The following is a 20,706-nucleotide window of genomic DNA, read 5'->3' as shown; positions in this document are numbered from 1 at the left end:
TAAAAGAACGAGATAAATTTAAAGAAAAGCAACAGAATAACTAATATCTTACAAAATTCATTTACACAGAAAATTCCTAATAATTTAAATGCAAACTAGTCTCAATGATCAGTCTATTGCGGAAAGATAAAAACAAGAGATTAACAATATACCTGTCCTACAATATTCAAGACCATCAGCAATGGTAAATGCAAGTTCAAGAGTGGCAGTGGCACCAGCTTCTTGGATATGGTATCCGGATATGGAGATAGAGTTAAATTTTGGCATATTCTAAAAAACAAGAGAGTAAATTTTTTTAAGTTTTATAGTCCTAAGGTTTCACCCAATTACTATCTATTTTGTTTATATTACAACTGAAATGCATAAATCAGTTATTCTACATATTTAAGTAATAGGCAGGTTAACTAGGGTGATCTGATAAGTGCCATAATTGTTTCAAATCTCATATTACCTAAGTAAATGGAAAATCACCTAAATGATTTCCACTTTTACTCACTAAACACTTGTTCATCTATATATAGTCAAACCCCGCTATAGTGAACCTTCAAGGGACCGAAATTTAGGTTCACTATAACCGGGAGTTCACTATATCCGTTACGCAGGCAATTTCACTAATGGTTCCCAAACTCCTCCCTTTTATTACATTATATTCATATAAATGACTGAAAAATATTATGTAGTTGCAAAAAATGTGTTATCTTTCATCACTCTTCGTCTTGTGTACAAATAATAATTAGCTGATGAGCAATCCTCAACATCAGATATGGAAACACTTCCCGACTCTCATAATTTTTCCTGAATTTCTGTTATTCCGCTTTTTAAACCTGTCTAACCTGCCATTTGAGCAAAAATAAGTAGTTTCTGTAGATGGTTTTGAGAATCGGTATATGTATTTATTTTGAAGTAGAAATTTCAAAATTATTACTTAGAAAATGGGGGGGGGGAATCAGTCGAAAACAGAAAAAAGTTCATTATATCCAACTTCTTCACTTTTTTGGTTCACTATATCCACTAAAAATAACATTATACGTGTATAGCAAGGAACGGGACCGAGCATTTCGTTCACTATATCCGGGAGTTCACTATAAGCCGTGTTCACTATAGCGGGGTTTGACTGTATTACCAATAAGGTGCATATTAAAGTAAAAATAAATTTTTAGCTTAAACAGTAGCAACCTTTTTATAGGCTTAAATTAATAATAAGTAACTTATTTTTTGATATCTAAAAATTTGAGTTAATATAATCAACAAATTACTAGATAAAATCAAAATTAGTTGACAAAATTAACAAATTAGTTGATAAAATCAATCATCAACCAATTATAACAAATCATACACAGAATAAATATATGTATCATTTTGAATAAACTTTTTGAAGAAATGGAAACTATTAATCTGTACATTAACGTAGGTAAAATGCAGAAAACATTTGATTCCGCACTTTAGAAAGCAGATTAGCTAGATCATGGGTTTATTAACAGTTTTTGAGCTTTATTGGCAACATATAAATAAAATAAAACCACATGTTTATTTTTATTATTTAATCAGTAACTTAAAGAATTTAAAAGTTACTTTATAACATAACATAATTTAATAATTATGTTATGTTTATTTTATTTTATTTTATTTTTTTTGCATTTATACTGACTTCAGACAATAGAGTCTGCTTTAAGTTGAATGATAAGTTACTATAATAAACGTCAGTTACACAAATAAAATTAAACTACACTTTTAAATAACAAAATAGAATTATTTTCTTTTCAACAAAGTTAAATTGATAAGTAAACTTACTTTTGATATATACTCAAATATGTTTCCAATGATGTGCATAGAATGATCAGGTGGATAGATATAAGTATTTCTCACCATGAATTCTTTAAGGATATCATTTTGTATAGTACCAGAAAGTTGAGCTTTTTTAACATCCTAAAATATACAGCACATACTATAAATTACCTGAGCAAATGTATTTTTATAAAAAAAGGTTTAATGCTAGCTGTTAAATGCTAAATTAAGAAAGGATTACTCAAACAACTTGACAGTTGATAAATGCATTTACTAAAGGGTGACTAAAGACAATAAAATAAAATGAGTTAGAAAAAATATTGTTTTTTTTTTTTTTTTTAAAGAGTTCCTAAATCTAACTTTATTTAGTTAGATTCAGGAACTCTTAAAAAACGCTAGATAGAAAATAAGCATAACTTTCTCTTACTGGTAAAAAGAGAAAATTTACAAAAGTTTCAAAACTTTAGATGTAATTCTACTCCTTAGATTGTGAGTAATACTTTTTCATTTGTTTCTCAATAAACTTTTATCACTCGGAGATATTTTATTTAATTAATATTTTTGAATGCTATAAATTTAGATAGTTTTGTTTTCATATTCAGTTTTAAAAGGCAAACATATTAGTAGAATATACAATTCAAATCACACTAAATAAATTACACTTTCAATAAGACTTTTCTATAAATCACCTTTTATTTATTCAAATAGTTCAAATATATAATAAAAATTATGGACAGTTAGCAGGATCTTTTTAATTTAATTTCTTTGATAGTTATATAAAAGAAAAGAAAAAAAAAGAAAGAAAAAAAAGATAAATGGCTTAGAAATAATTTCAATTATGTGTTTATATGACATTATAAAGATCATAACTTCAATTATTTTGCTGAAAAATAATAATAAAAACAAATATAAAAATCTTAATATTACAGTAGAAAAATCTCTACACTGAAAATCATAAAATGTGAGGCTTTGTGATACATAGAATTTGCTGTTTTATAGATCATTTCACCCATCATTAAACTTATCTACTTTTTAAAATAATTTTTAAATACAAACACTTTAAAACGGAAAATCACTTGGGAATTTTTTGTTCACACAAGAAAATTATAACTATCGAATGCATTAAAACCAAATATAATCAAATTTATCAATTTTAGTATGTTTTATAGATTGTAGCCTCTTAAGAAAATGGTTTTTCTCGCAGCTTGTGAACAGTTAATAGTTCTTCCTTTGTTATAGAAATGTCTTAATCATGATTTATTGAACTGTTTACATCTGCAAAGTTAATGAAGTTAGGGAGAATAGTTGTTTACAAAATTGTGTTATATCTATCTCATACAATACATGGGTGCCACTCTAAAAAAATTTCGAGATTGAATTTATTTTTTGACCAATTAACAAGGTCTAGAGCTGTTTACCAGAACTTTCCAAAATTTATAGCTCACTTGCTCCAAAATGTACCTTTGCATGATGAAGGCTCATATATCATAATCATTTTCTCATATATTATTATCAACTAGGAATTTATTATTTTATCAAAATTATTACTTATTTTTTTATTTACAGTAAACAAGATAAAAATAAGTCCAACCTTGTACCAATCACTGAATAATGAACTACTATTTTTGTTGAGAATCTATTCATCTCTGCTTATTTTTCAGTTCATCATTATTTTAATTTATCCTATCTCTATAAATTTAAAAAAAAAAAACTTTATTTAACTTTGGAAAGCATTTGAAAACGTTGGAGAAAAATTAAAACTCAAGCAAATTTAGATACAACAGTAATACAAATTTCACTTAAACAAGCAGGTGCTAAATTTTCAGGAAATTTAATTTAAAAAACAAATGGGAAAGAGATATTAATTCACTGATTTTTTCTCAAGACTGATTTCAGTCCCCAGGACTGAAGAGTGACATCCATGTACTATAATTGTGTACATTAAGAAACTGCATTATTAAAAGAAACATGACATTCAAATTAACATATGATGTGTCTCACTTGCTCTTCTCCAGCTACTATGAACATGGCTAAAACGGGAATAACAGCTCCGTTCATCGTCATAGAGACTGAAATCTTATCCAAAGGGATGCCTTCAAACAAAGCTTTCATGTCCTCCACAGAGTCGACAGCAACACCGGCCATCCCCACATCTCCAAGAACTCTCTCGTTGTCCGAATCATATCCACAATGAGTTGCTAAATCAAATGCAACTGAGAGTCCTTGCTGTCCCATTTTAATGTTTTCTTTGTAGAATGCATTACTTTCTTCCACAGTACTGAATCCAGCATACTGAAAATATTCATTTACTATTTTAACTAGCAATAATCAAATTATTATTTTCCAACATTGTAAATTTAATATAGCAAAGTAAATTTTTTTATTTATTTAACTGATAAAGTATGGAAATTTTTTTAAAATTTAAATGAAGTGAATCATTGTAAAAATAAGTGAATACCTGTCGTATAGTCCAAGGTCTTTGAGAGTACATGGTGGGATAGGGGCCACGTGTGTATGGAAAGGAGCCAGGTAATTCATCTGGAATATTTTTACTATCTTCTTTAGAATATAATGGCTTCACTAATACTCCCTGTAAAATATATATAGAATTCATAATAAAACGATAATTCTTGCTATTCTAAATGCCAAATCTTTCAACAAAAAACCAGCACCTCTTAAGTACTTTTTAAACACTCAAAAATATTTTTAAGCACTATATACATTAACAAGATGCAAAATTTTCAGACTTTACATGATCATGACAAAACAACCAGATTCCTTTTTCGATTATTTAGCAATTATAAAATGATCAAGAGATTTTTTCGGTTCAATATCAGAGAGTGGAAAATGAAGCCTGAAATTGAAAATATCTTGTGAAATGCAGCAAAGTTGCACATGAGAGAGCAAGAATCTCATCGAACCCAGCTCAGTAGATGCACATGCGGATTTGCAAGTATTTCATCAAACATGTAAAACGATTAGTGCTTTCATACGCTACCGATCTACGGTACGCCAAAATGGAATGCGGTTGAATGAATTATGAAAACGTTGAATATAACAATGTGAAAAGCACGCTTCTGCATAATACATGGTGAAAGTAGACAAGGTAAAGAAAAAAACCTCTTTTTTGAAAATGGTTAAACAAGCACTTTATAAAAACACCCAATGAAAAAAAGCCCCTTAAAGGATTTTTAAAAAACGAAAATCGCAAATAAGCGCTTCTTAAAAACACTACGCAACGTGAAATATACAGTCAAACTTGTTCATAACAAGCCTTGATTTAATGAAGGCAGAAGGAATAGTAAGCAGATGGCCACTTCACCCTCCCATGATGAATGTTCAAGCTCCCATATTCCCTATTTTTCTACCAGACTAGATAGATGGAGAAACTACCATGAATGCAAATAATAAATATTACATTACAGACAAATATTATATGATTTGTGCAGTGTGAGACAATTTTAACTCTCCCAAATACAACCTTACATAACCATATGCTAAATATGTAAAGCAAACAAAACAACTCACAAGACTTATTTGAAGAAATTCCACTGAATGTGGATACGCTGAAAAACTAGTTTTACAAAACTACTGATTTCAATTCGAGATAACTTTCTGTTCTAGGTAATGAATATATATATATATANTATATATATATCAGGTTGACTGATAAAAACAATAACAGGCTTCCTAAAACCAAAAGAAATTTAGAAAAATTCTAATGTATCCCTCCGCTTGTGTTATGTTTTCGAGGCGATGTGTGAACAGGCTTAATATTCTACAGGGGTCTGTCCAGACACTTTGCGAAAGGTCCGTTTTTATAAAATTGTGAAAAAATTACTCGTAATTTGTGAATGTAAAATAAACGTTACATTAAATTCTTTCAACCAGGGTCCTGCTTTTGTGTATTTGTGCAAATAGGGTCCTGTTATTGCAAAAAACTTTTTCAAGGAGTTTTTAAATTGTAAAGAGATACTAGATTATGCTCACCACTGTAAAATCATAATAAAAAAAATTTATTTTACAAAATAAACAGCAATTGCTGCTACTAAATTAGAGAGGCAACATACGAATATTTGGTATTTAGCCTATACTGCTGAAGGCAAAATATTCATTTCGGGCAAATAAAGAAAGAAGCATCTGCTGAAGACAAAACTTAGTTTGTTTACATTGGGGTTTATTTGATTAACAAAACAATAATGAAGACAAACAAATTTGTGAAGGGTCCGATAAAAAGATTAATTATTTTTTGAAAGGTCCGTTTTTAAGTTCAAATATTTTGTGAAGGGTCCGTTTTTATGAAAAGATATTTTGTGAAGGGTGCGTTAACAGAACCAAATTTCTTCTTAATAGACCGCTGTTCTAGGAAGTTTTATTATAGTAAATTTGCGATTAAGTTTAACCATAATTTTACCATTCATAAGAGTTTTTAGACTGTAGTTTGCAAATTCTAACTCATTGTGAGCCTTAAACAAATTTTAAAAAATTAATATAAAAACATAAATAAAGTGTAAGGTTTGCCATGTTTTGATTTTTATCTCTTATTTGGCTATATTTGTTTGAAATATCATAGTTTGATATTTTTGGGTTTGCATCAGAGCATGTGTGCTTAGTCTTCTGAATTCATTTGCTGTTTGCTTTGTTTACATTTAAATAGGAAGAATGTGTTATTTTATAAATACTATTACAGTAGAGAACCATTTATCTGGTATCCAGATAACCGGGAAACCAGAAAACCGGGAAAAATTTTGATCGGTTTTCCCGCCATTTTAAACTAGAACAATTATGAAAAAAAGTGGAAATGAACTCATCCTTGAAGTTGAGTAGAGGAAAATGTAAGGAAGGGGAGAATTTTTTTCCCCGTTTACGCAGAGGAGCGTCATTTCCTCTGTGACCTTGAGGGCAGGAAAGGGAGGAATGTTTTATTTTCTCCTTTAGGCCGTCAATCAAGCTCAAGGGTGCGGCATGCTGATTTCGTTTTCTGTTTAATTTACGAGGGGGTGGGGAAAATGCATTGCATGCATATTAGTGAACAGAAGATGAAAGAGAAAAATATATTGATTAATAAAAATAAAATCTTTTTCTTCTGAATAAATTCAAGTGTGGTATCATTTGCAAGTTTTTATTGATGTGGAATCACATCTGCTGTAATTAAATATCATGTTTTTATCAACAACAAAAAAATAAATAAATAAATAAAAGGAGAATTGTTTATTAATTTAAACATAGGATTATTTTATGAAGCAGATTACAGTTTTGTTTTTCTGATTCCACTACGTTTGATTTTTTTTTCTTTTCACGATAAATTTCGCACTCAATAAATTAATTCTTTTTATTCATAAATTTTATCATTAGGTTTTTTTAAAAAATTCCGTTGATCTTGCTTTATTCCGGGTTTCAATATTTATGCTAGTGCCTTTTTTAGCTATCGTTTCGGTTCATTAATTTTCAAGTGTTTTAATAAGTTTTCCTTTTATTTTATCGTTTCCCCCGTATAATTAGGTATGAAATATATTGCGTTATTTAACCATTGGTTTTGTTTATATTAGTTAATTCAGGAATTGTAATTACGTTTAAAAAATAAATACGAGAAATTGGTATTTTTTAATCTTGTTTTTCTTGTCTAAACTTGCAAATTTTTTTATTCCTTTAAATTTTATTTTTCTACCATTTTTTTTTTCTTTTTAAAGTTAGGAGTATCTTTCTTTTTTCTCTTACTTTATACATTACACTTTTTCCTTGTAATTCGGGTTCGATAAAACATTGATTAACGACACTTTTTGGTCGATCCAGAAAACCGGGAAATTCAGACATCCGGGATAGCTATGGTCCCGAGCCTCCCGGATAATTGGTTCTCTACTGTAGTATAATAATATTGTTTGACGCATTTTTTCAAGTTTAGGCAGAAAAATCAATCGGAAGTAGTAACCTGCAAGTCTTAAAATGAATTTTAACCCTTAGCCTCATCTGCACTGAGCTTCACACTGTCAACCATCCATATCAGAAATTTTTACTTAAAATTTTTTTCTTACCTCAGCAGTGTGCCAGCCCAACACTTCTAAAGGATCCTTGCCTTTTAATACCTTCCTAGCAGCAGCAACCCAGGCTTCAGGCATGTGAGGATTAGTAGCATACTTTAATGTCTGAGGCTTTAGTAACTAAAATTAACAAAGTAACTGTATGTCATTTTAAATCTAAAAAAATTACATTCATAAATTTTTCAATGTAAATTTTCTTAAGAGTAGATAATTTATTTGCTACGCTTTCATATCATCTTTTATTTTCAAATAAGTTTTCAAAATACCTTAATTTTGAAGGAAAAATTTCTTTTAAAAACTTACACTCAGTATTTAATCTTAAGGAGAGATTTCCGTATCGTAATCTGCAGCAGAATAATAGCCAAGTCTTTGCAATTATTAGCCTATGGCCTGCGAGAAACTAAAAAAAGCATAACAGAAAAGGACCAACTCGAAAGATATAACTCATAGCCAACATCCAGAAAAACATCTACATGTTTTTCTTTTTTTTTTTTTAAATTTGTAAATTTAAAATCCATTTGGCACATTAGATCACGGAGCGGTAATATCCACAATCACAATTTCTTCCTTATGCAATTTTGATTTTAGAGGTTTCAAAGTGTAGATTAATTTCCTCTAATTACTAATTATATTATGAGGACTCCAGTGTGTGAAAAGAGCAAGGATGACGATTCTAAAACTTAACATAAATTTATTGAAACGTAACAAGTTTTGTGCGCCTGCTCGCTGACGGGATACTCTCTGGAATGAGTATAGAAATCCTGAAAATTTCTCAAGAAGAGGCACAATTTGGCTGAAGAGGCACAATTTGGGGGTTTGATCTAAAAATAGATTTTCTAGAAGGGAACTGCTACATGATCAATGACGCTAAAATTAGCACTTTCTCTATATACTTTGGAAAAGGTAGACTATCTATTAACTATATTTCCCTTACGTTACAGAAATATCTACGTTCAATTAAAGTTTTAAGTATAAGGTGTTCTTGTAGCAAATATAATTATGCTCAAACCGGCATTTAGAATAATATAACCTTAAAGCAAAACGACCAGATGATCAGCACGTCTTTTCTGGAGTGGCGGCGTACGCGTTAAAATGAATATATGTTTTCTTCGAAGATTTGTTTTCTATGAAAGAGCAAAAATCTCAGTATTTATTTAATTTAAATAATGGTTAAATTATACATATCTTCAAAAACTTTCATGATTTACTTATTTAACACTCTCTCTTTCTAATATTGAATTTTTACTTTGGGGGGAATGGATTTTGATAATGGTAAAATAAAATAATTTCAATCCTATTATGCAGTCCAGAATTACGCATTGGTTTCTAATCAAATAAAATCAACAAATTTTGTCATTGTATAGTTACTTCTGCATTATGAATATACCTGCTGAGTAATTCCACTAAAAACTTTTTTAGAAACCTTTAACTTGTACATCGTTTATTATTGTTTTATCATATCTAAATTATATTTCATTCCGGGTAGTGTATAGCGTGAGGATGCCTGTGAATCCTCAGGAAACAGGATGATCCCTCAAGGCATGTTTTCAAGCATGCGCAGTATACTAATCATAATGAGTAACGCCTCCTCCCTGTCCTNCACTACCTTCCCGCAGTTCCGCATCCAGCGAGTCCGCATTTACAAAATGTAAACAAATAAGCCGACCTAAAGTAGAAGTAGTTGGTCATAAATAATCTTGTTAAAGTCAAAGTAGTAGTTTTCGTTTTAAACAGTGAAATTTGAAATTAATTAACTGTACCTGTCATGTAATAAAGGTAAACAGAAAAATACGAAACTGAAGGCGCTCTTTTTGCAGACGATATTTGAATTACGTTTAAAATGGAGGAAGACGATGGAAGTGTTAAGAAAAAACGAAAGTTTGAAAAATCTCACCATAACAAGTATAACAGATCAGTAACGTCACTTGCTCCTAAGGCTAATAGTCGGCCTTTGAATTCATCTAATCTGCAAAATGACTGGGATTTATATTTTCCAGACAATATTCCAGAAGGTGATTTAACAGTAATGTCGAAATTGAGAATTGTTGAACATTATTTTTTGTGTTATGAAGAAGATGCGTTAATTGAAATTCACGAAAACAGATATTTCACGTTAAATGTTTCGCATTTATCTAAAAAAGATTCGTTTTTATCATGGCCTAAATTTTTAACAGAATTAACGCATACACCCGTTTTAGTAATGAGTATATTTGGATATGCTATGGAGCGAGTAATTAAACTGAAATGTTCGCCTGACTTGCTTGAAAATAGTAAATGTAATTTAGATAATGTTCCACAACCGAAAATAGTCCCACGCTTCATTGGTTCCAGTAACTTATTACGTTTTCAAGATTTAAAAACGTACAACTATGGGCACTTTGTAACAGTTATGGGGATTGTTGTTTGCTCTGCAGACGTAAAACCTTTCTGTGTTGAGATTGCCTTTTCTTGCTTGAAGTGCCAAGAAATTCAAATTACGAAACAAGAAAAAGGATGTTACACATATCCAAATAAATGTTTCACTAAAGGTTGTTACTCAAAAACTTTTAAGCCATTGCTTGATTCTCCATATACGCAAACAGTTCCGTGGAAATCGATTCGCTTGCAAGAATTGAATGCGGATCAGAGCGAAGGTGGGAGAGTCCCCAGAAGTTTAGAATGCGAACTGGCGTGTGATTTAACAGATCGGTGCATTCCTGGAGATGTTGTCATTATTTCCGGCATAGCGGATGTCAACAACGCTAATGAGAAAAAAATGACTGCGAGTAAAGATGCTTGCAATTATTCCCTCTTCATCAATGCAAATTCAGTGACTTGTATCAAAGGTAAGAATGTAGATGACGTTGATGAGAATAATGACTTGAAATCGGAAGATGTTATTGCCATTAAAAAAATTCATTCCGAGTCGAACATTTTCAGGCTTATTGTCGCTTCTTTGAGTCCTAATATATTTGGTCACGAGCTGATTAAAGCAGGCATGGCTTTGGCCCTCTTTGGTGGAAGTGCCAATCATAAAGAGAATAGTTTGAATGCAAAAATATCAACGAGGGAAAACTCTCACGTTCTCGTGGTGGGAGACCCTGGATTGGGAAAAAGCCAGATGCTTTTGGCGTGCGCCAACGTGTCGCCCAGAGGAGTCTACGTGTGTGGCAATTCGACGACTGCCTCTGGCCTTACTGTTACAATCTCAAAAGGGGGTGGCGGGGAGAATTCATTAGAAGCTGGTGCTCTAGTTTTAGCTGATCAAGGTCACTGTTGCATAGATGAGTTTGATAAAATGATGCAACAACACTCTGCTCTGCTCGAGGCTATGGAGCAACAAACAATTAGCATTGCTAAGAGTGGTGTTGTTTGTACGCTACCTGCTAGAACTTCAATTATTGCAGTAGCAAATCCCTCTGGTGGACACTACAGCAAAAGTAAAACAGTTTCAGAAAACTTAAAAATAAACGGTGCCCTGCTCTCTAGATTCGATCTTGTTTTTATTCTTCAAGATAATCCAGACACATTGTTTGATGATAAGATGAGCAATCATGTCATGGGCCTTCACACTGAACCCAAGGTCAGCCATCACTTTGAAAAGCCTTTGCTGAACGAGTCTCTTAGCATTGATGGTGACTTGAAGAAACGATTGCAATTAAAATTCAATGAGAAGCTGAATTATATACCGCATAATTTGTTACAAAAATATATTACTTATGCCAAAAGGTTTTCTCAGCCAAAACTTACACCACCGGCATGTGATTTGATAAAAAAAATTTATTTAGACATGAGAAGAATCCACAAGGTACATCAGGGCAGTCCTATCACAACGCGGCAGCTGGAATCCCTCATTCGACTTACTAGAGCGAGGGCTCGTGTGGAATTAAGATCCCACTGCACCGTAGAAGATGCAAAGGATGTGATTCAGATAATGAAGTACAGCATGTGGGATACTTTTTCAGATGAATCGGGCTTTTTAGATGTAGATCGATCCATACATGGTTCGGGAATGAGTAATCGATCTCAAGCAAAGAAACTCATGAATGGTCTCACAAAAGCTGCAAAGACAAAAGCAGATGACTGTTTTACAGTTTCAGAAATTAAAGACATTGCTAAAACACTTAAGATTTCTTTGAATAGTTTTCAATGCATCCTAGATTCCTTAAATGATCATGGATTTTTATTAAAAAAAGGTTTTCAGTTGTATAAAATACAGACCCTTTAAAAAAATTTCTTCAAACACTTAAAATTTCATTTAATAGTTTTCAATCCATTCTAGATTCTTTAAATGAACGTGGATTTATATTAAGAAAGGGTTTTCAGTTGTATAAAATACAAACTTCTTTTAAAACACTTAAGATTTCATTAAATAGTTGGCAACATGGACATAGTTGAAGGAAACCCCCTTTAACAATTTACCATGTTTCAGTGATTTCTTTAAAAATATTACCAATAAGAACATTTTATGTGGGTTCTGAAATTACTTAAGGTTTTTCATAACATGTTAAAGGAGTTCAAAAATCAATCAGGGTGCATAGCTAGATTTTTCAATAAAAATAAGCACCTTTTAAGTACTTGTTAAGTTATTTTTTAAAATTTGAATCTAAATTGCTTTAATCTTGTCAAATTATCTTTAATCTTGTTTAAGTTATATCCTCTTCATTTTATTCTTGAATAAAAATTAAGTTCATTAGAAAAATAAATAGTAAGAGAAAGATTAGAGTAACTGATATGTATTAAAAATTATTTCAATATCAAATTTCTTAATATTTTGACTGTTTTATTTGACATTTTTACTTATTTATTTTTTTATATAGTTTGTAGATATTTCAACACAAAATTGTTTATTTGTGAAATTAAAAAATTATATTTTTAATAAGTCTCATATGGAGAATCTAATAATAAATATTTTTAAAATATTACTTTCCAATATTTATGATTTACCACTCAAATTCGTTATAACAATATCTTTATTTATCTTTTTAATGCAGTCCTATTATCATAAATATAATCCCCCCCCCCCGAATTTGAGAGGAAATCGACACCTATAGTTTGCATTGCATTCTCAATTCTTTAAATGATCATGGATTTAAAATGACTTCTTCATATATAGTTTGATGATCATGGGTAAAAAAAGGTTTTTCGTTTGTATAAAATAGAAATTTTAAATGACTTTTCATAAAATCCAGCGTATTTCTTTATAAAAATAAAATTTTAATATATTGAATGTATGATTTTTTTTTTTTTGTTGTAAAATTATTTCATTTAAAAAAAACTTTTTTTTACTTACCACATAAAATATTGTATTTAAATAATTGGCACCCTCATTAAAAAAAAATAGTATTGCATTTGTTTTTGGTATTAACTTTGTTTTGCATGCTAAGATCAAATAGCAGTTTCTCAACTGAAAAACCTATTTGACTAGAAACCTATTAAACTATTTGACTATCTAGAGATAAAGATAACCTATACAAGTTAAGAAAAAGCCATTATCCCTATGGAGAAAGCCTGTGCATACACGCTAAGCTCCAAGGGCAAACAAATATCAACATTGCCAACTTTTGAAACGGTGCAGCGTGGCCTTTTTGATTATAAAAATTAGCATGAATTAAATTTCTGTCCGAGTTTAACTTTTAAATGCTTCTTATTGTTCTAAAAGCATAATTATATAATTTTAATTATATTACTCAAATCCTATATAGCATTGACCTTTTCTAAACTTGAAACGGAGTATAGAAAAGTCAGAGAAATTTTTGATTTGAGTTTAAGGAATTTAATGTAATGAATTTCTTCTTGACAGAATTTCAAATTTTTTAACATCAAGAAAAAAAATTAATTTAGCTTTTTTTTTTTACAATTTTTGTCTAATTAAATTCTATCAGATAACAGAAGAAATTTCTACTATTCAAGATATGGTGAATTATGCAAAAAGTGAAATTAACATTAAGGGGTCCAAACTTTCATCTATTGAGACTGTTTTTCACATTTCAACAACCCACTATATTTTAAGGTTTGGAAATCGCACTTTATAAAAAAAGAGGTATTTTTATTAAAAGTGTGTTATGCTACTGATTTTGTAAATTAAAATATAATCTCTAATTAATTAGCTTATTTAATAGTTTAGCATTTGACCCATAAAGATTGAAAATTGGATTATCGGATCAAAAGGGTTATTCAGGGTTTTATTTTGCACAATATATATATAATGACTCAAATAAAAAGTATCTTCAAGTGAATAAAGCAATCGTTTAAAAAGAATTTTGTATAAAAAAGTGTTCCAAGTAAAAATGAATGTTCTAACTCTGGTCTAAATTCAATTTATTTAATAAGAAAACAGTCAATTATATAAAAAAAGAACAAACTAGTAAATAAAATTTATTATATTCAAATAAAAAAACTAAATTTGTACAGAATATCAATATTTATAAAGAAACAAATATACATGTAAATTTGAGACAACGTAGATATACACATAAATGAAGGCATAGCAGTTTCTTTAACTAAACAAGGTTTCTTATTCTTTAAATTCTTATGCTATCAGAAAAATAAAAATTCTTTTTTGAGCTATGAAAGTAAGTTTTCTGCAGTTAAAAAAAGTTCTATAAAATTAAAATCTCCCACTATGCTACCTTCATCTTAAAAAGATAATGATAATAAAGAATATTACATTGTAACCCAAAATAGGTTTATATATACATTTTTTAAATTTTGATATTTTTAAAAACTTATAAACATAATTTTCTTATTGGCCGAAAACTCACAGTGTGATTACTTCAATAATAATGATACCAATTTTTTTGGTTGTCATCAGGAAAAAATTTATGAAAATAACAAGTTTTTTTCTTTTTTTTTTACCTTAAAATATTTCTTTAACCCTTATTTAACAGTAATAAGGTATAATGTTTAATTATCACCACTTCTGAAGTGTATTCTCTGGTATTATATTTTTGATTAGTATTTTAAATTAAAGGCTTCAAACTAAAAAAAGTTAAAAACAAACTAAAACTGGTGTATCTTTATTATAAGGCAAATCAAATCTTTATATCTTAATTGAAATTTTATGATTAATATATGTATTTAAAACGTTACAAAGATTATGAATCATTTATTAAACAAGAATTAAGTTATATTTACTTATATGATAAGCTTTGTGTCTGGTAATCATATGCATTCAATAGGATGACTACAAGAGGGTAAGACATCATCAGAAATTATCTTTTCATAGTATTAATAAATAATCTTTATAGTACAGTGAAAAACATTTAAATAGTTTTTTTTTTAAGAGTTAAAATTTTAGATGCCGTTGCAAAGGCAATTGGGTAAAACTATTAGTATCCTTATAGATTTTAGAACTAAATCTATATTAATACAATAAAACATAATATATTATTTAATTGGAGACTTTATTTATGATGTAACTATCTGTCTAACATCTAGAAAACAAAAAATTGTTTAACAATCATAGAGTTTAGTGCGCAAAGGCAGTTGGAGTAAGAGCCTCCAAATTAATCAATAAAATTTCATAGTTATTTAAAAATTACATGCATGTTTTTTTTCTTTAATGTTGATTATTATTATTATTTTAACTAGTTCAATTAATAATGATATTGACCACTTTAGCTCAATGTCAATTATCATTAGATTTCTTTTTATATGCTTTTAAGAAATTTATTTATTTTTTTGGCAAGCCACTATTTATTAATCGAACTTATACTTAAATTAAATTCATACTTTTTTTTTATAAATAATTTATTTTTAAAAAAATTATATTTTTGAGCCTAGGGAAACATATAAACCATTAATATATATTAAAAATCTAATTTCAATAAAATTACATTTGAATATCAAATAAGCTGCTATTACACATTAATTTTGAATTATAACATTTTGAAGCTTTAAAATAAAAGATTAGTTTCTTAATTTTAAAAGTTCTTTTTCAGAGATCAGACGTGTTAAAAATAGAATTTCAAAAAATGTTTCTAAGTTTGAGAAATTCCTAGGTCACATAAGGTAAAATTAAACAAAGCACAGCTCAAAGGCTGTTTCCAAAGGTATTTAATTTAGCTAGAGATTATAAACAACATATACATAACAATTATAATATATTTCAGAAATGAATGTACAATTTATCAACAGTAAAATTGCTACTTATAATAATTTTACTATTACTGTAAGTCAAATGTATCACTTTTTTACAATTAATTCTCAATTCCAAGTTAAAGCAGAAATCTAATAAAAATGTCATTTACACAAACAGCTACAAGATCAGAGGATATCATTGAATGGTTCCAAAAATAATCTAAATTCTGTTAAATCTAATAATTTTATTATAGAATATTATGTTAAATCTAATAAAAATAATCTAATAATATTGTGTTCAGCTTAGATTTAGATAAAAGTTCTGAAAACTAATTAAGTTAAAATTGTTTGCATATTTTATGGGGAAAACAGGAATATTAAATTCTTTCCCACAGTATTAATGAGTGTTTAGCGCATAATATATTAAAATAATAAAAATAGTATTAAAAAAAAGGAGTAAATATGTTTTCTTAAGATAAGAGTGAAAAAAATACTAAATTACAGAAAATGGTTTAAAAAGAAAAGAAAAAAGTTATTATTATTTTTTGAAATATTAATATCGAAATTGGTTTATATATATACATAAATATGTAAAGGACAAAGCAAGAATAAAATCTAAACCTAAGTTAAACCAGTTTAAATGAGTATTATTGAGGCATTGCTTTTTAAGCCAAAGAGGGTTGAATGCCATCTATCCACTGTAATTTTTTTTATAGAAACTATTGTCACTTTCTATTTAGGATATATTATAACATATTTTATAATTATTCAATTTAAAATAAGTACTCTTATAGTGAAAAAAAAATTTTTTACTGCAATTTATGAGAAGTGTGCAACACAGGTTATGTTTGAGTCAATCTAGCTTTAAATAATATATATAGATTAAATAAGAAAAATAAGCATAATATTTATAAATTTATCCATTTAGCAAAATTTTTACAAATTTCTTCAGGAAAGTCTATTTAAGTTGAATATTGTAAAGAGAATGAAATTTATGACTGAATATTTTCCTTTTCGTGCAATCTCACTTGCAAAGACTTATCATAAACCCAATTTTCTCCGATTTCGTGAAAAGCCTGAAAAAAAGAACAAAAATATTTAGTTATTTATAAATAAAAATGGTGCATAAAAAGTAAAGTGAATTTTTAAAAGATAATACAAATAGGTGAAAACTTATTATGTTTGACAAAATGAATTACAGCACCACTAAATAAAGTATACTATTCTGTCTATGTGACATCAACTCATTTGTGACTGTGTTCAAGTGTAAGGCAGTGCTGCCTGTAGGTAAATTTAATAACATTAAAAATGTGTTTTTTGACAAGAAACATAGCCTCAAAAGGTCTGTTCAAATATTACTAAAGCAACTAACCACAGTGAAAACCTGTAAGTGAAAGTTCATTGGGCTAAATGATATTGCACACCTTTTCCTTAGAGGATGGTAGGGCTATCCGAAATGTCAATGATAGTAAGTTAATGGCCAACTGTATCAAAAATGAGAACATTTTGTAACATTTCAAAAATTTTTTGTTATTTATAGAAAATGAGTATTTAAAAGTATTTGAGTCATTGTAATTGTCTCAGGAATAAAATGAAATGATAAAAAATGGATTAAAACTAACAGAGAAATATTGCTTAACTAAGCATTCTAAGCAACCCAAAGGAAGTTTTATAACTGTTGTTGAACAGCCGACCCAATTTTTGGAATGTTCAACTCTGTAGCTTGGAATTTTGGACCCAAGTTGCATTAACAATAAGGGAACTCTTGGTTCAAGTATTAGGAGACATTTGCCTTCGCGGAGGACTTTTTTGATGAAAGTAAGCCGCATTTGTGTTACATGGCGAGGAAAATCTACTATGGTTAGCCTTACGGCAAGGAGGCTATAACCCATGATCCACTGAGGATAATTTGGCAGCACTGTGGTTAATGCAAGACAGGTGCGGAATTCATACAGATTATCTATTGATGAAATTCGAACCCAGTTCACATGATTGGAAGGCGAATGCCCTCTATCCCCTGAGCCATCATGACTCAAAAGATTGCTTATAGTATTAAGAATAAAAATGGCTATTCAGTCAATATCTTCTGTTTACGCATCGTACATCATACCGTTCCCAAAGAAAGTTTGATATTTTTCAAAAAAATAAAGAATAAGTTTAAAAAAACTGGAGACATGAATAATATCATAAATACATTCACTACCTTAAAAAACACATGCAAGCATTTCTAAGGGATAAGAAATGAACGAGAACTCAAAAATAACACAACTTCTAAAAGAATGGCTTTGAAAAAAATCACAACCTAATCCATAATCAAAAAATTTAAATAAGTAACAAAATACATGGGTTTAACATTATTTTAAGCATATGAAAAAATTAGTAAGTAGCAGGTAATGGTTATTAATTGATTCTATGTTGCACCTTTTTAATAAACTAAAAAGTATTCTGTCTTCTAAAAAAGTGCCTTGCCTTCGGTCAAGCTCAGGTAGAGGGAATGTCTGGTTATGGCACATCTTAACTAATTTATGTGAGTTGACATAAATCATTCATGATGCTGTATCAAATAAATTATTTGAAAAACATTGTTAAAGGAATAATATATTTTCTTTTTAAATCAGTAAAAAGTAATTTCTCCTATTGTATATTAAATTCTCAGATCGTAAAAAGGTAGCTGGGTCATAGATGAATCAAAGACTAACTGTAAAATCTAATTCTAATTTCAGTCAATCTAAATAAAGTTTCGAGTCAATCTAATTTTAATTTCTAACGTAGAATTTATACAGTTATGAACTGAAATGAATAGAGAGTATTTGATCATGCAACAGCACATTCTTTAAAGTATAAGATTTTGGTTAACTACTTTAAAATGTTTTTTTTTTTTAAATATTATGAATTTCTGCTGTTAAAAGATAAGATTGCACCAACAAGCCAATTTTTAAAAAATCCATAAAACAGTTGTACTATTCCAAATGGTAATTTCAATGTGAGATGTTATATATTGTATTATTTTAAAAAAAACACTATGAATTTATGCTATTATTTTATTTATTTTTTTTTAAATCTACTTTAAGAGCCAAGTAAGTCAACTGATTAAATAAGAATATCACTTACCGACCTAGTAGTAATTAAAAAACTAAATCAAACACCATTTTACAAAAAATGGGACAATTTTTAGAAAAGTTTTTGCATCTTGGATTTTACTCAAGAAACAATGAGGAAATAAGAGGTAAATTAAAAAATTATAATTTTCTATCTACTAATAAAGATTTAATATTATTTATTCATGAATATTTTATCTTGAATCACTAATAAAGTAGGTTTAAATAGAATAAATTAAGTAAATATTTATTAAAAAAAAATTGCAATAAAAGAAAACTTACATATGGAAAAAGTAAAAATATATCCAAGTATTTCAATTAAATGATAAAATATAATAAAATAACTTTATAATGCAACTAAACTATTAAAAAAAGAGATGGATAAAACATAAAAGGAATCTAGCTTAATCAACCGTAGAATAATGTTTTTAAGAATAAAACAATAATAAAAATATAATACTCAATCCTTTATTATTTGGCAATTTATATATAATAAATCATAATAAGTGCAAATTACAAGTTTAATTATTCACATAATATTTTTTTTTTTAAAGTGAAATATCTAGATCTTCAAAACATAACTAACAGTATGAATAAAAAGGGATGGTAACAACTACGAGAGAATACTGTTTAACCTTTAAAAATAAAATGTAAAGTATTTTTTTAACATTCAAAACATTTGGGTCACAATATTTTTTCAGTACTTTATATGAATAACACGAATAAATACTAGCACTTTCATGTCTTCAGTTTGTATAGCATTCTTTAATCATTAATGATTGAGAGAAGTGATATTCTTCATAAAGCAAAAACCTATAATAATTACCCTAGTTTCCCATTTTCTTTTATTTTCTAATCTTTCCTTTGCTTCTAATCTCTGTTTTTGCTCCAAAATAAATTTGGCTTCAGTAGCAGCTTCAACATTCCTTAATCGCAATGCTGTTGTGACATCTTTCCACATTCTAGAACATAAATTAATAAAACAGCATGAGATAGAACAAATCTATATTATCTATTTTATTCTACATTCAATATCAGTTATAAGTTAATTATTTCTATATAAATATTTAGAGATAAGTTGATAAATGTACTTTTCTCTTTATTTAAAAATTTTACTAACAAATTGTGAAATTTGCATTACATTCAACATATTCTACTATTAGCCCAGTACTTATTAGATTTTGATTTATTCAGGCATGAGACTGGGAAAAGAACAAAAGGTCTGAAAATAATTATTAACTCAAATTATAAAAGAAATAGAAAAGAGTGTCAATTTCATTTTCCTGAAAAAAAAACATTTAATTATTATTATTAGCATAATTATTTAAAGTGTTTTTTACTATGTGTGTATATTGACAGTCTGACAAACTGTTGAGCTTTATACATAAATCATGATTAAAGAAAACAAAAAAAAGAGTGAAACAGTAAAAAAATATAATCAAAATATTGACATTAAACATAGCATTTTCCTGTTTTAATTTACTTCTAGAGTTTGGAAACTAAACTTCTTCCAAAAGTTGGAAGACCACTTTATTAATGATTTAGAGGATATTGTTTAAATTTTTTAAGAACATTTAAAATGTATCAGTTGATGTACTTAGATTGAAAATTTAGAAGTTAAATATGTTTATATAGCAATGTTTATATAGTTATACCCAAATAAAACTCCATAATTTTTTTTTTTTTTTTTTTTTTTTTTTTTTTTTTTTTTTTTTTTTTTTTTT

The 20,706-nt window shown here is 28.4% G+C and overlaps 3 protein-coding genes across 4 annotated transcripts in view; 1 reads left to right on the top strand and 2 right to left on the bottom strand.

The window, feature by feature from the left end:
* Positions 1-9,493, bottom strand: part of LOC107447176 (methylmalonyl-CoA mutase, mitochondrial) — a 41,287-nt gene extending 31,794 nt beyond the window's left edge. Inside the window, exons 1-7 of one of the 2 annotated variants that reach the window (XM_043054850.2) lie at positions 9,437-9,493; positions 9,211-9,304; positions 7,818-7,943; positions 4,244-4,375; positions 3,787-4,077; positions 1,792-1,926; positions 153-270 (exon numbers count right to left, since the gene is read on the bottom strand). In XM_043054850.2, the coding sequence (XP_042910784.1) occupies positions 153-270; positions 1,792-1,926; positions 3,787-4,077; positions 4,244-4,375; positions 7,818-7,943; positions 9,211-9,261 (853 nt within the window). In that variant the 5' untranslated portion in view covers positions 9,262-9,304; positions 9,437-9,493. Of the gene's footprint in view, positions 1-152; positions 271-1,791; positions 1,927-3,786; positions 4,078-4,243; positions 4,376-7,817; positions 7,944-9,191; positions 9,310-9,436 lie in introns of those variants that run through there. The other variant, XM_043054851.2, reaches the window with a different exon arrangement.
* A 74-nt stretch (positions 9,494-9,567) lies between these two features.
* On the top strand, positions 9,568-13,032 carry LOC107447175 (DNA helicase MCM8). Its single transcript, XM_016062026.3, has one exon. It carries the CDS (start codon positions 9,664-9,666, stop codon positions 12,028-12,030), a length of 2,367 nt encoding a protein of 788 aa, XP_015917512.2. The 5' UTR covers positions 9,568-9,663; the 3' UTR covers positions 12,031-13,032.
* A 6,788-nt stretch (positions 13,033-19,820) lies between these two features.
* Positions 19,821-20,706, bottom strand: part of LOC107447177 (oxysterol-binding protein-related protein 9) — a 41,399-nt gene continuing 40,513 nt past the window's right edge. Inside the window, exon 19 of the mRNA XM_071179378.1 lies at positions 19,821-20,004. Within this exon, the coding sequence (XP_071035479.1) occupies positions 19,957-20,004 (48 nt within the window). The 3' untranslated portion in view covers positions 19,821-19,956. The remainder of the gene's footprint in view (positions 20,005-20,706) is intronic.

This window comes from Parasteatoda tepidariorum, chromosome 4 (assembly GCF_043381705.1).
Source record: "Parasteatoda tepidariorum isolate YZ-2023 chromosome 4, CAS_Ptep_4.0, whole genome shotgun sequence".
NCBI lineage: Eukaryota > Metazoa > Arthropoda > Arachnida > Araneae > Theridiidae > Parasteatoda > Parasteatoda tepidariorum.
The sequence above is the reverse complement of the archived record's forward strand: the minus strand, read 5'-3'. Positions and strand labels throughout refer to the sequence as shown.